Below are 14,509 nucleotides of genomic sequence, written 5' to 3'. Positions count from 1 at the left end.
TCTCATTTCCAGCTGCCTTGAGTAAAAGAAAAAAGCCACCACAAACCCTATGCTCCAACAACGCTAAAGCTAAGAGCTCTGTCCAGCTCTGAGGATACACATGGAGCTTCATCCCACAGTTTCAGCTCACTCACCTCATCCATTCTTTCTGACGTTGGAGTCTGGTTACCAGGCACCATTTCTTTAGCCTCTGAAGTCTCAATTTTGGAGGTCCTGCTCAGCTGATCAATGGGAGTCATGTTGGCCTCCGACGTGCCCCGAGAATTCTGACTTAGAGAAGCTGTCCCAGGAATGGGCTCATCGTCATCAGAGTCAGGTAACGGCGTTGGGCTGATGTCCTCCAAGCCTGTGCTGGAAGGGCGTGAGGAAGGTGTCTGACCTCTGAAACCAGGCTGAGAGTTTGAACCGTACATTGGGATGGGAGAGAGTTGGGAAGAAGAGGAGGAAATGGGGCTACCTTCCATTCGGATCTCGTTATCCGAGTCATGTTCATTAAGAAAGGGTAACTTTGTTCTCTGCTCTTTTAAGAGCATCTCAATCCTTGAGTCTAAACTGTTATGCTGCATTTCTGACTCCATAGTGGGGGTGCCAGGGGTCTCGCTTCTCTCTGGAGTCTGAGAGAAGGATGCTGTGCTCGGCTCAGGAACAGAGTTCGACTCGGGCAAGGGAGGAGGCTCCTCCTGCTTCTCCTTCAGCGGAACAAAATCAGCGTTAGTAGCAGCACTGCTTTCCACAACCATCTCAGTGGGAGGTGCTGCCGGTCTTCTGTACTCTGCTTCCCTAGAAGTTTGGGGAAACTGCTGCTCATCAGATTGGGGAAATACAGCTGGTGCTTGGTAAGGAGAAAAGGCAGATTTGTAGCTCGAAGAACTAGAGTGGCTCAGGGGAGGAGTGTGAGAGAACTGAACTGGCTCCTGCTGATGGGATTTGTAGGTACTGAACTGATGCTCCGTCCCTCGGAAAACACCTGCCGAGTTATGCACGTAGTGATGTCCCGGCCGGCGGTTGTAGGCATCTGTAAATTTTGTCTCATGTCTCCTGGCTTTGTAGCCACTGTCCTGCCCAAAATGGTACACAGGCGTCGTCTGACGACTCGAATAGGTAGAATCCTGGGAAAACGGTGTCCCTAACCGTGGGGTGTGAGGTGTTCCTTGGGACTGTGGGGTAAATTGGCTGTAGGAGTTTGGGGTGTCCTGTCGACAGCTGGAATAGGCCGTGTCATGGGAGAAAGGTGTGCTGCTGTTGGGGGTAACAGATGATCCCGCAGAAGAAAGGTTGCTGTCTTTCAGGCGCTTCAGGGAATCCGTCAACTATGAAACCAGAAGAAAGAAAAGCACCTAAACACACACTTTTAAAAATGGATTTATTTAATTAATTTGGTTTTCAGAGGAATTGAGTACCCTGCAGTTTGTGCCCATTTCCATGGCAAAAATAAAATAGGTTATCAGCATCCCTGAAAATACAAACCATTATCCACTATTAACAGTTCTCTTTGATTTAAAAGAGAAAGGCAAGCAAAGAGGAAGTGAAGAGGAAGAAGAAAGCAGATACAACAGTATTGCTTATAAGCTATAGCCAAGAGTATCAGGTGAACAAGAGACGTGCACAATACTTTCAGCTAAAAGAGTTTTGATTTCTATCAACTATGTAAGGCTTGTCTAAATTGCAAATAGAGCAGATAATTAAACAAATTCTGAGATATGAAATTAGCAATTTATCTTTTTTAGTGTGTGAACAAATCAAAACACACAAATCAGCAAATTGCCAGCCTGCAACCAAAACTATGCAGCAAGGTTCTGTTGGTCCAACTGAGGGAGCGGACTTACCACTCCTCTCTACCCAGCGTTCATCTGTAACAAGGGAGAAGGTTACAGGTATAAAAGCCACGAAAAAATTCTCTGCTGCCAAAAACACCTCTTCTAAACCCCATCCCAAAGGCAAAAGCTCCATCAGAGCACTCTGATTGTGGCATTTGAAATCGAAAACATACAAGCCTACAGAGCAGCCAAATAATTGCTCTGCAACTCACTTTGCAGGCAGCACATTGAGGGGGTTTCTAGGAGCAGCCCTGCTCCAACTCAGACTCTGCTGAGTCATAACAGTGTCATGTTAATCATCAGCACCAGAGTCAATTTTCCATAATGCAAAGCAAGAGCTTAATGAGAATCCTCCTGGTAGCGGAGAGGTAGGACTAAGCTCCAACTCCCCAAAAGCACACCAGGATATCAGACTGGTGAGACTACAGGCTGGATGCTGCTCTCCCAGGCACGGGTAGATAGAGACACTTAAAATAACCTCCTTGTAACCAAACTGAAGCAGAGTTCTCATCTGCCTGCTACACACATCTCACCCAAGCAATAGCGTGGATTTGCTCTTGGTGTGACTCCCTAGAGACAATGACCATGTGAACATCACAAAATTTCCTCCTCAACTGTTCTAAAATCCACAGAAAAGGTCCAGAACCAACCACATGGTTCCTGCTAAAATCCCCATCTCTACACCTTTGTGGATTATCTTTCAGTGGGATTTGGATACTTGGACGCAGGAATTGTGGCTAGCAGCTCTGTCTTTGCTGTGCTGTGTGAGGGGGGAAAGCAAATGACAGAGTATTTTACTAAGCTAAAAAACAAGTTTATTGAAAAATTCTAGTTATAAGAATATGATGCAAACAGTAAGTTACCCACAAAGCAGTAATTATGCCAGTAAATGGGAAAAAAAACAGTTCAGAATAACAATATAATACATAAACAAAATACCTACAGAAAGAATCACAGGGATAATTACAGTAGGGACTACTTTGGGGGATACCATCAATTGTTTTGCTGTTAAACCTAGAAAAAGAGTAAGAACAAATCTATTCATTTTTATTTGAGACGTGTAACAAGCAGCAGTGAAAAGCCAGGCCCTGATCATAGTGGGGCTCTCAGCAAAATCATTACTTGCTGCCCCCCTGCCTTTAAAAACACCTCGCTGAGAGGTAAGAATCAGCCTCTTTATGATTTGGCTAAAAGGATACTGGGGTGTTGCCTTGTAGCTGCTAGGGTAGTTAGGTGAAGAGGATTTTTTTTTTCAGATCAATGGGATTTTCGTGTTCAGTGCACAGCTCTTACCTGTCCTGAAAACATCTGATCACAGAATTAAATTACAGGATTTCAGGAAGCCACAAGAGTGCATAGAAGTAGAAAAAAGGGGAGAAAACAAAACAAACCCCCCCCCCTCAAAATAAACCCACCAAAAACAAACAAAAGAAAAAAAAAGCAATTCTGCTAAACCTCTTTCAAATCCCATGCCTTACATTGGGTTCCTAAGACACAGTCAGGAGCCAAAATACATTTAGACAAGCCAAGCAGGCTGATGACTTCACACACACAGGCTTCGCTTCCCACTTGTCCTCTCAGCCCATTGGGGTTGGCAGGGGAGCAAGGTAACTGTAGAAAGCCATTTAGAGAAGCCTACCCTAAATATTAAGGGAGCCCTGAAAGCCCTCAGGAATTCCATCCACTTCTTTTATGAGCAACTGCTTCCAGTGACTAATTAAGATTCTGGAAAATTAATGCCACTACTCAGTATCAGACACCTTCCATCTTTTTAGCTTTTAAGCAAGGCTGAAGAACATACCTGCTAAGGATTACATATTGCAGACACTAGGCCAAACGTACCATTGTAAATCATCCCCCCTGACTTCAAGGGAATAATCTCATCTCATGGACAGATTTGATCCAGACCTCTTAACTGCAGGAATTTCTAATGTTAATAGGGCACATGCTGTCAGTTCTGTAGGTATTTTTCATTCCAGAAGACAAAAAGCACTTACCACACTACGCAGACACCAGCATACAGATTAGCCACACGCACTGCATTCACAGTTATGTTTGCTGTGGCAATTATGAGCAAGTTATATTTAAATGTGAATTAGTAACATCCACTGAAACTGCAACAAAAAAAGAAGCTAAATTAAGAGTTAAGAGGCTAACGTTGATGATGCATTTGTTTGGAATTTTCCAGAAAGTTGTTCTTAAAAAGCAGCCAAGCAAACCTACCTGGAGAGCTTCATTGGCAGTTGGTGATACATCCTGTTCAGTCCCTACAGGAAGGGTCTGAGGAGTGTAGAGACCATTAATGAGCAGTTCATAGAATCGCATGCGGGTTTCACCTGTGCAGACCACAATGAAGCTTTCATTAAACAAAAATAACACAGCCTGGGTACAAAGAACACATTCCTGACACCCTCCCAATCCTGCTATGCTCCCAGCCTGCTGCATCCATTCAACAGAGGAGCAGGTATCAGCTCTGAGGCTCACGGGGATCATTTTTAAATTATCTGCTGGACAAACGAAGCCAGACACTCCAGCCAAGACAAAGGGGTTTCTAAATCCTTCTGCCCCTTCTCAGCCGACTTGGCAGCTCTTCTCTTTGCCATAGTTTCTGGAAAGCAGCAGTTTTGCTCCTTTCCAAAGTGCCAAAAAAATAGCTTGCAGATTTGAGAAGTGAAATTCTCACCCTAGGGACAAGCCTCTGCCAATGTGCAAAGCCACTTCAGAAAGTCCTCCCAACACACCTTGCTATCAGAAATTGGCTGTGATTAATGCAAACATGATGCATGGGAATGATGAAAATGAAACTGTTAACACTGCTTTTCCAAAAAGACACCAACTAATCTTCCCCCTTCCTCCCACCTAGTTCATGGTTTGCTCAGTGGAATCCTTTGAAGAAAAAAAGCCAGAGAAGAAATTTGTCTCATATATTGTTACTGAGCCTCAGCCTTTTCATTCCAAAATTCTACAAAGACCCAGTTTCTTAACAGTGTTTTTTTTCATTACTATAAAAACCCAATCCTACTTATTTTGCTGTCTGTAAGAAATTTGCCAGAGGCTTCAAAGGCTACAGAATCACACCCTTAAACTGTTTGAAATTTCCTCTGAAAGAAAAAGAATACACAGAAAAATAGACATACCCAGCATCTGAGCCTAGAAAATTAAGGCCTCCCCCAAAACAAGACTGATTTCATGTGGAAGTCCTGCAGGATCAAACCCCAAAGTCCCTGCAAACTACTCTGTGATTTGAAAGCAAAGCATCTGCTAGCACAATTCTGTGTACTGGAAAAGACTCATTTATCTCGAATAAATGCTGCAGATGAGGTTATCTGGTTATCAAATCTCATTTCTCAAAGTCTCGTGTAAATTGTTTTAGCTTAACCAAAGCCAGGACAAACCAGACCTCTTCAAGACAAGAGCTTAAAGAGATCCTTGAAATATTGTGCATGAAATACTGATACACATCTCCCCCTCCCCATAGTATCCTTGTATAAGACTACAATAAGGTGAATATGGAAGTGCCAGGCTTACTTTAAAACTTGTTTTAAAATAAATACAAAGTAGTTGCCAGTAAGATTCAGCATTCTTCTTGGATCTCTAGTATGATGCAGAAGTTACAGTTTCATTTCCAAACAGGTTTGGAAATGTGAAGTAATTCCTATCTATTTCTCCAAGGACAGGTAATTAATAAGTGTGTCCACTCTGTAGATGGATAAACCGAGGCAGAGAAGTTGATTTAAACTAGCCTGTCTTAGATCAGGAGGCTGTATTTATTAGTTCCAGATTCCCAGGCCTGTGCTCTGACTAAACAGATTTAGCCTCCAATATTTATTTTACTAGACTAAAAAACCCATGTTTTTAACCAACCTTCCATTCTTTTGAAAAGTTGAATACTGGAAAGAACTGTTGAAAAACTATACGTATGTATTTTAAGAATGTCCTAACCTGCTAATGCTAATTTTGGAATAACATTTTGACTTGATTCTGACAGATTATAGCACACTGACAGTCTGACTCTTTTAGAATGAAAGATGCATCTGGGGGGGTGGGGAGAAATGTATCACAAGCATACAGCTGTCAAACAAAACGAGAAAGTAATTTGAAACTAAGACTTCCATGTCTTCTCCCAAGAAACAGAAGCACAAAACTCCCTCACTCCCCAATGCTCAGCTAACTTTCTTGAACAGCTGCCTGTTTAAGACTCACAGAGCAGTTTATAAACGGAGGAGAACATGTAGGAGTGCAGCACAATCAGTTTGATTAAAATGCCTCTCATTAAGACATCCACTACTTACAAGCCTGGTTTTGCTTACATTATCAACTCCACAAATGGTTAATTTGTTAAATGTAATTTTTACCTTCATGCATCAAAGTAAGCAGGGGAAGAAGCCTGACTGTAAAAATTACTGATACCAGCATTTCAAAGTATACATGTGTAAGGTTAAGCTTAGCTCAAATAGAAAATATTGTACTACTACTGTGATTTTTCTTCTCTCAGTGATCTATAATGTCAATAAACATCCTACTACACCAGCCTGCCACACCAACTGCTGTATAGGTCGTGTGCTACATTGTTGAAATCTTTTATAACAGAACAAAAATATCAATGTTTCTAAGAAAAAGGTGTTAAACATGTCCTCTTCCCAAGAAAGAGTGCAGCAAGCAAGTTTTAAGCTGCAAATGCCATGCTTGCAGTGAAGAAGTACAAGCAGGAATTGATCTGCACCTCCTCAGCTTCAGACATTTTCTAAAATACAGGCACATTTTAGCAAAGCCCTTTGCTACCCCACTTGGAGGAAAGAGAAAAGGCAATAGGATTAAACAGAACGATTTCATACTTCCAGAAACTTTAATTAGGCTCCCCACGGCTGAGGGCTGCAGCTGAGAGCCGGTTCCCTCCAGGACTGGATGCTGCTGTCGCTTTAAGAGACAGTCTCACACTTACACACTCGCACACACACTGACAAGTGCTGCATGTGCACTCTTTTACTGCCAGCCTCCACTTTGCTGCTAAGTATCAATGAAATGCCAGGCACGCAGAGGACAGCACCCAGCCCCACTGCCGCTGCCAGAATCCAGGTATTTGGATCCCAGGAAGCACCCCAAGGTTTGCCCCAAAATCACAAGTTTGTAAAAGCCAGGTGCCACAGGGTCCAGCAGCCCACAGAGATGGCTGAGTAGGGCCAGCCTGGGATGGGGAGATGGGGGGCACCGGAGGCCTCTGAGAGCAGGGGATGGGCAGGGTAGAGGCATGATGGCAGCATTTTGCAAATTACAGGGCTGTCTCCTAGCAACAGACAACACATTTGGCTCCACGTGACTTGCAAAGGCCCCAGAAACCAGACCCGCTCATGGGGACAGGAGCACTCCCTTCATATTTTTAATTACCAGGGCCCTTGCAAGCTGCAACAGTCTCTCATTTTAGGAGAGGGACAGGCAGGGGCACTGCCAACCACAAACGCATGCAGCCAAAATGTGCCCCCTCACCTTTAGTATCCAGCTCCACGTGGATGATGTTGCCCATGACAGAGGTGTTGTGAAGGTGCTTGACAGCCTCCCGGGCACCCTTGACAGTGGCAAAGATTACTTTGGCGATGCCCAGGTGCTTCTTGTTCTTGGGGTTGTAGAGGATCTCCACCTCTTCCACTTCGCCGTATTTCTTGCACATGTCAGTTAGAAAGTTTTCGCGGATGTTGTCGTTCAGCTTGGCAAAGGTGACCTGCTTGGGAGGCACTGGCCCCACATAAAATTCATCAATCTGGAAATGGGCACAAGGTGGAGGCAATAAAAATACTTGTCATCACTAATGAGCACTGGGGAGGGCATAAGCATGGCATGGAAGGGAGAGGGTTAAAACATCCTGCAAACTTCGGGGAAAGAAAACTGTCTCCAAGGCTCAAAGAATAGGCAGCTGCACTATTCTTTGAGACTAGCTCCTTTCTGGGCTACAAATAGGTATTTTGAGCAATCCGGTCAGCAGAGAGCCCCCTCCAACACCCCCCCACCCAAGAAGCCCCTAAGACTGAGCTCCAAAACCTTCAAATGATCTCGTTAGATAGATGCATTGATTTCTCGTTATGGTTATAGAAAAGGATTATTGTCAAACAGTTTGCTAAATAATAATGTTAACAGGAATATGACTGTCATTTGAATGGTCCGTTAAACTCTTTGCAACTGAAGCTTCACTCCCAGATAAAAAATAACATAGAGCTAAACCCAAAAGTTGGGGCAGTACCTTGAATTTGGGGACAGACAGCTCCAACTCCTTAGTTTTGGTCCATATTCGCCCTATTCTGGGATCCCTGACACAATCCACAGGAGCGATTCCCGAGTTCTGAGGGGAGGAGAGAAAGCACAAAACCAGCAGTAACAGGGCTTGAAATTTAAAACACAAATGAAAGAAAAAATAAACCCCAAGGAAGCACGAGCCATCTCAGAAGAAGGGGGAAGCGCACACACACGCATACACACACGTGTCAAATTGCAATACTGCTAGGAAATGCACACAGATTGGGAACACAGAAAGAAAGCCGCAGGTTTGGGTTCCTTTTGAGGCTCCTGACAGTTGAATACACAATGTCAGGTGGCACTAACTTTGGTGGCTGCATGTGTCCCCCCACAAGCCCCCTCCCACACACATCTGCTACAGCGGGGATTACCACGACCCGAAGGGACCCCCCAGCCCTCAAAACGCCGGTAAAACAGAGGCAGAGAGGGGAAGCACAACACAATGGGGGAAACCCACGACCCCCCCCCACTCACAGGCATGCTGAAATGTTGCCCATCGTAACGGTAGAGTTTGTGCTGTCCTTTTTTCAGAGCCGGGTCAATAATCAACTTGTAACTTCTCCAATGGTGATTTCTTTTCTCGACAGAAGTGCTGGCTTGCGTGCTGTTCTCCATTCCGTTGATCCAACCTGGACGGAGGGCGGGGGGGGGGGGGGGGGAGAAAGGGGGAAGGGGAAAAGAGGAAAAAAAGAAAACACACGCACGGAAAACCATAAAGTGAAAAAAAATAGAAAGAAAGAAAATATTCAACAAAGACCTCTTCGTTGGCTTTAGTTGTTTTTTTGGCAGTGTTTTTTTTTTTTTTTTAAACCAGCCGCCCGCTCTACACACCCAGGCAGGGAGGAAATCCACCGCGAAGAGAGCCCTAAAATGGGGGAATTGCCAGTCAGGTCCCCCCCTCCACCCCAGCCAGACAAGAGGCAGAGAGAGAGAAGGAGAGGAAAACGAGGAAAGGGAAAGGGAAAAAAAAAAAAAAAAAAAAGACCAAATCTCACTTGAACTCTGCTTTTTGCCATGATCTTCAGGGTGCTTGGCTTTTTCCCCCGCCTTGATCTCTCGGAAAGACATCGCGCTCGGCGGCTGATCGTCTCCGGGCGGCGAAAGGCGAGCTCCCGTCTCACATGGGACCGGTTACCGACGCGGGCTGGCCGCCAGGCTCCTGCCTCCCGTTTTCGCGAGCCACCACATATTGTGTGTGCTCGCTGCTGGCGGCGGCGGCCTCCCACAATACACCGCTGCGAGCGCCGCGAACGCCTAACCGCCCTCCGCCGCCTGCACATTCACGGCGGCCGCGCCGCGCAGCCCCCGGCCCGCGGTCGCCCGCCGCCGCCCCGCCGCCGCCGAGCGCCGCCGCATGGGCTACTGCCGGGCTGGGTTGATTTTTTTTTTCTCCCCGCCCCGAGCTTAACGGCATGCGGGGGGGCGAGTGGAATCTGCCCGCTGCATTTACCTTAGCGCAAACTGTTTCTAAACAAGATGGACCTATAGGTGGGACAAGTTGGGTGGGATTTTTGTTGGGGCTTTTTTTTTTTTTCCAGGAGAAGACTTCAGTGAGAACCGGACCGGGCGGAGTACGGAGCCGGCCACTCTGCTGCAGATGGGGAGAAGGGGTGGGAAACGGAGAGGGAAATAGGGGGTTGAGCAGCGGCGGCAGAGGGGGTACAGTCGTCCGGCGACATACGGCAGGAGTTGATGGGGGGAGCAGTTTTGCTTATTAAAGGACCGGGGCCGTCGGCAGCCAATCAGCGGGAAGCTTCCATTTTGTTTTAGGTATTAAAGGCCGGTCGACGCGGTCCCGTCGCCGCTCGCCGGGGCGCGGAGTCGGGCGGAGCGCGGCGGGAGCATGGCGGGGCCGCAGCCGGTCGGTGGGGCCACGACGGTGGCAGCAGCTCCTCGGCCGCAGGCGGGCAATTGGCTGGTTAAAGGCAGTGGGGCGGCGGCAGCCAATGGGCGAGCAGCTTCCATGGGGCTTGAGTTATTAGACGGCGGTGTAAAAACATCCTTCAGCAGACAGCAAAGGAGAGGCCGAGAGACCAGGCAGCCATTTTTCTGCAATGGAGCGAAATGGCCAACTGGGCTTTTCCTTTGTTCCAAAACGGGGGATCCGCCATATGAATCCACACCGTCCACTTGCGGGGAGCGCTCAGGGTGGTGTTTAATGTCTGGCACCATGGTAGAGGACTCACTGAAGAAGGAAGATTTAAAACAAAAAAGCCAACCCAAACTTTAAAAAAAAAAAAAATGCGGATTTTTTTTCCCTTACGATTCGGGATCCATCTTTGTCTTGTGTAACTAGGTCATGGCACACCCTATGTCAGCAGTTAGCAATTTCGAATGCCAACAAAAGAAAGTAAATACATTTTTAATTTTTTCGTTGTTGTTTTGGGGGTTTTTAAGCTTTATACAGCTGATGACTCAATAAATTTTAGAGAGTATTTCCTGTATCAAACACTTCATTCCTGGCCATTTTTATTAACTCTTTTGGTGATTAACAAGGTAATGTTTTAAATACAGGTGTAGGAATAGTGAATTCTGGCAAAAAAAAATAATTCTACTATGATAAGCTTTTTTCCTTTCTTTCCTCTTGCCTTGTAAGTACCCAATCCATTCTGTCCTTGCTAAGTGTAGTTTTGATATTAATGTTACTGAAGTGGTCCTTATTGCTAAACTTTCATTTGCATGTCTTGTGTTTTTTTTTTTAATCTAAACCAATTTATGCTTTTAAAAAATATTTCGCATATAAAGCAAAATATGTAGATATTCTGCCAAGAGGTTAAGCTAAAAGATGCTAAGAAGTTATTTACAACCGGTAAATGTTAACCAGGTGTTTTCACACCAACATGTGCAACCTTCAAACTAATTAGGAGAATATTTTTGGTATCTGCGTGCTCTGTGGAAAAACACTGAACGCCCTTTTTATGTACAGAGTAAATCTGCCACAGGAAGGTAGATTTAAGCCTCGAGTAGGAGTCCTCACTGCATACGGTCAGTCAACATAGCTAGACAACTGTATTTTTTTTTTCCTTTTTGATACTAGACCACTGCTATACAAAGATCCTTTAACTATCTTTAACAAGATCTGCTTTGACTTGCGAACTTACGAGAGAAGTGGTCACACAGGTAATATGTATTTATAGCTATTATTTTTAAAAAGCGTTAACTTCACCTTCAGAGCTGCATTCAACTATGGTGCGTGGGTAAGTAAACCCTTTTGCCCTTGCAGAGAAACACATAGACCAGGCCTGTGCGGCTAATGTTATTGTCCTGGGCGGAAAGATCCTAATAGTCGTCTGTGAGCGGTGGCGATCTCCTTCTCCTCAGATACATCTAAGAGCGTCTCTGAAACGTCTATTTTCATGGGGGGATTTCTCTTTTTTCCGCACAAAGCGCTTCGTCGTCCACAGCCCTGGTGTGCCTTTTTTTTTTTTTTTTTTTTCTCCTGCGGAGAGACTCCGTGAATCCACTGCAGGCGTTGCGTGGCTGTTAAATTGAACGCACAAAAAATGTGCCTGAGAACAGTAAGATGTTACTGAGGCTCATTTTTAAAAAAGGCGAAAAGGCGGTGGTTGTGGTGGTAGGGATCCCTTACATGTTTTATCCATCTAATTACAGAAGCTTGACCAAAAAAAAAAAAAAAAGCAACAAAATGGGGGCAGGGTGTTTTTCAAGACGGTGAGTCTAATGGCGGATGTCTCACTAAAAAAGCGCTGTAAAATCCTTCATACCGAGAGGCAGTGACTTGGAGAGACAGGGGCAAGAGGAGGTCTGGAAGTAAATCCAAAATGAGGGAGTTTCCTTCCATGTGAGGGACCCTTTGCAGCCTGAGTTTTACAGTTGGAGAGCCGTGACGCAGTTGATATTCACAGCAGTTGTGCTTTAGTGCAGCCACCCTGCCCATGAAAATGGCCTCCCTGCCGTAGTCTGGTGGTTTTATTATGTGAAAGCCTGCGAAAGCACCGTGTCCCGGGCGCCGGGAGAGGTGGCTGGCAGCGGGCAGGGCACTCCCGGTCGTGCTCCATGTTGTGTGAGGGTAGCCGCCATCATGGCTTCTTCAGTGCCGCGTTCTCCTCAGGGCTGGGGCGAGGCGGGCTCTCCCGCACTGCCTGGCGGCGCTCCGCATCCCGATCACTGGAGGGAAATGGCGCTTTTTTGTATGTTTTTTTTTTTCCCTTTCTCCCCTTTACTCGCCCACCCTTTCCCCACCGCTTTGTTGAGGGGTTGTGGAAGGCGAAGCCGAGGGAGCGGGGTGCCTGGTGGATTTTTCTCCCCGTGGCTGCCTCGCACAAGATGGCCGCGCCGGGGAGCGCCCTGCAGCAGCGGGAGGTAGCGCTGCGGGCGGCGGGGCTGGCGACGCTCCAGCCCGGCTAAGGAACGGGGGGGGGGGGAGGGGAGGGGAGGGGAGGGAGTGTGGAGGAGGCCGGGTGGAGAGGACAAAGGCAGCTCGTATAATGCAGGCGAAGCCCTGGATGCCTATAAATAACGCCGACCGCCCCTCGACTGCTTCCCTTCCCCCCTCCGCAGCTTTCCCTGGCTTGCTTTCATAAATACTAAAAGATTAAAGTAGCCTAATGCAGAGGGGAAAAAAGAGGAACAAACAACAGCTACACCCCCCCACACACACACCCTCCCGCCTCAAAAAAAAAAAAAAAAAGAAAAGAAAGGCCCGGCAGTGGTGGGGGATGAAGGGGGAAAGCCAGGCAAATGAGCTGCAAGGAGGAACAGGGCGGCGTCGCCAGGCTCCCCGCCAACGCGCCGGGGGGAGCGCGACCGCCGCTCCCCGCCGCTCGTCACATGGCTCTTTGTTGTTTTCCTTCTCTTGCCCCTCCTGGGCTTTCCCCCCTCCGCCATCGCCCAGCCGCGCCGTCGGGGCAGCTGCTGCCCTGCCTCCTCCCGCCTGCACCTCGGGTGGGGTGGGATGGGATGCGATGGCCCGGCCCGGCCCGGCCTGGCCTGCAGCGCCCAGCTCGCCGGGCCCGCAGCTGGGGCTGGGTTGGCGTGGAACCGGTTGCCGTGCAGCAGTGCGAGCCGCCATGGCCGTCCGAGGTGTTATATGTGCCTCCTTTTTTTCTTTTTTTTTAAAGTGTTGTGTCTTTTTTTTTTTTTCTTCCCAAGCAATTTTTTTCTGCATCTTGCTTTGGGTGGAGGCGTGGGGGTTATTTCGGAGCTTCACAAGCCTCGCTGTGCTCTGCGGGGAGTTGCACCTTGTGCTCCATTGCAGACACAAATTAGGTGAGCTAGGAAAGCCTGTCTTGAGCAACCACTTCAGAGGGCAGGTCAGGGAGGAAAAGCAAACACTTGGTAGAGAGGTGGCCTCCCTGATTAAGGCTAGAGCAGGACCGTCCTGCGGACCCTGTGGGAGGGAGAAGGTAAGTGGCTGCTTGGCAGAGGCTGCCCGCGGGAGCGGCATGTGCCGGGCTGGGTGCGCCCTGCCCGCCAGTTCCCGCGTCTCAGGATCAGCTCGCACCGATGGTTCGTAAAACCTGTGCTGTGGTATGTGCCGAGGCTCAGGGGTGTTTTCCTGCGAGGGAGCAGGGTGCTGCCGCGAAGAAGGCACCGCAGCGTGCGCCTTTCGCAACGACGCGAGGGCTTATGCTCATCTTTCTATACCTGCCTCGGTCCTCACCGGGTCAGGCTCTGTCGAGAACAAGCGACAAACCGTCCGCACAAACATAACACGTTTCCATGGAGGGGAAGGGAAAAAAAAAAAAAAACCACAATGTATCCGCAGTGCCAGGCTGTCTTTACGACGCTTCTACTGCGCTCTGTGCCTTGCTCTCAGGGCTGCGGCACTTGGAGCCATTGACAGAACTTTGGTCCCTGTGAGACGCCTTGTCCGGCCAGACGGTTTTGAAACGTCTGGCCCTTGCTCTTGCAAGTACTGCAACAGCCTTCCTGGTTTACAATGGTTTCAAACAATAATTTGCTAGTAAACTTGGAAGAAACGCTGACGTTATTCTTTAATGCTAAACAGCATTAAAACGCTCCTCTGCTGTTTCTCAATAGAGCTGAAAAGAGTTTTAGCTTCCTGGAAATGGCCGAAGCAGGCGACGTGGAGATCAAAGTACGGTGTAGGTCTGTTCTTGGTTTTGCAGGGTTTTTTGAACTGTAATGAAAACATTTCTGCAGCTTGCATCATAATGAGTTAAGTCAGCACGAGAAGTGATTTTTTAAAAAGCAAATTTAAACAACATTGGCTGTTAATTTTCCTGGGAATTTATGTTTCAATAGATACTTGCATATTAGTAATACCTGCATTTAGACCTTAGCGTTGGTCTGTTTAACCCTGAAGCAGACTAGCTCTGCCTAACACAGGCTTTGAAACGATTCAGGCAGACCATAATACTGTGGGAGCTTAGGCAGCTTTGTCTGTACTTGCACCTCTCTGCGCATTTTTCCAGGACTATGAT

General features: G+C 47.2%; 1 protein-coding gene across 1 annotated transcript in view; it reads right to left on the bottom strand.

Moving 5' to 3' along the window:
• The window catches only part of SETD1B (SET domain containing 1B, histone lysine methyltransferase), a 49,267-nt gene extending 40,097 nt beyond the window's left edge, over positions 1-9,170 (bottom strand). Inside the window, exons 1-6 of the mRNA XM_054392765.1 lie at positions 9,098-9,170; positions 8,577-8,731; positions 8,050-8,148; positions 7,302-7,572; positions 4,041-4,153; positions 135-1,310 (exon numbers count right to left, since the gene is read on the bottom strand). Coding sequence (XP_054248740.1) covers positions 135-1,310; positions 4,041-4,153; positions 7,302-7,572; positions 8,050-8,148; positions 8,577-8,731; positions 9,098-9,170 — 1,887 coding nt within the window. The remainder of the gene's footprint in view (positions 1-134; positions 1,311-4,040; positions 4,154-7,301; positions 7,573-8,049; positions 8,149-8,576; positions 8,732-9,097) is intronic.
• Positions 9,171-14,509: the final 5,339 nt, after the last annotated feature.

The sequence above is a fragment of the Indicator indicator genome, chromosome 26 (genome assembly GCF_027791375.1).
Source record: "Indicator indicator isolate 239-I01 chromosome 26, UM_Iind_1.1, whole genome shotgun sequence".
NCBI lineage: Eukaryota > Metazoa > Chordata > Aves > Piciformes > Indicatoridae > Indicator > Indicator indicator.
The sequence above is the reverse complement of the archived record's forward strand: the minus strand, read 5'-3'. Positions and strand labels throughout refer to the sequence as shown.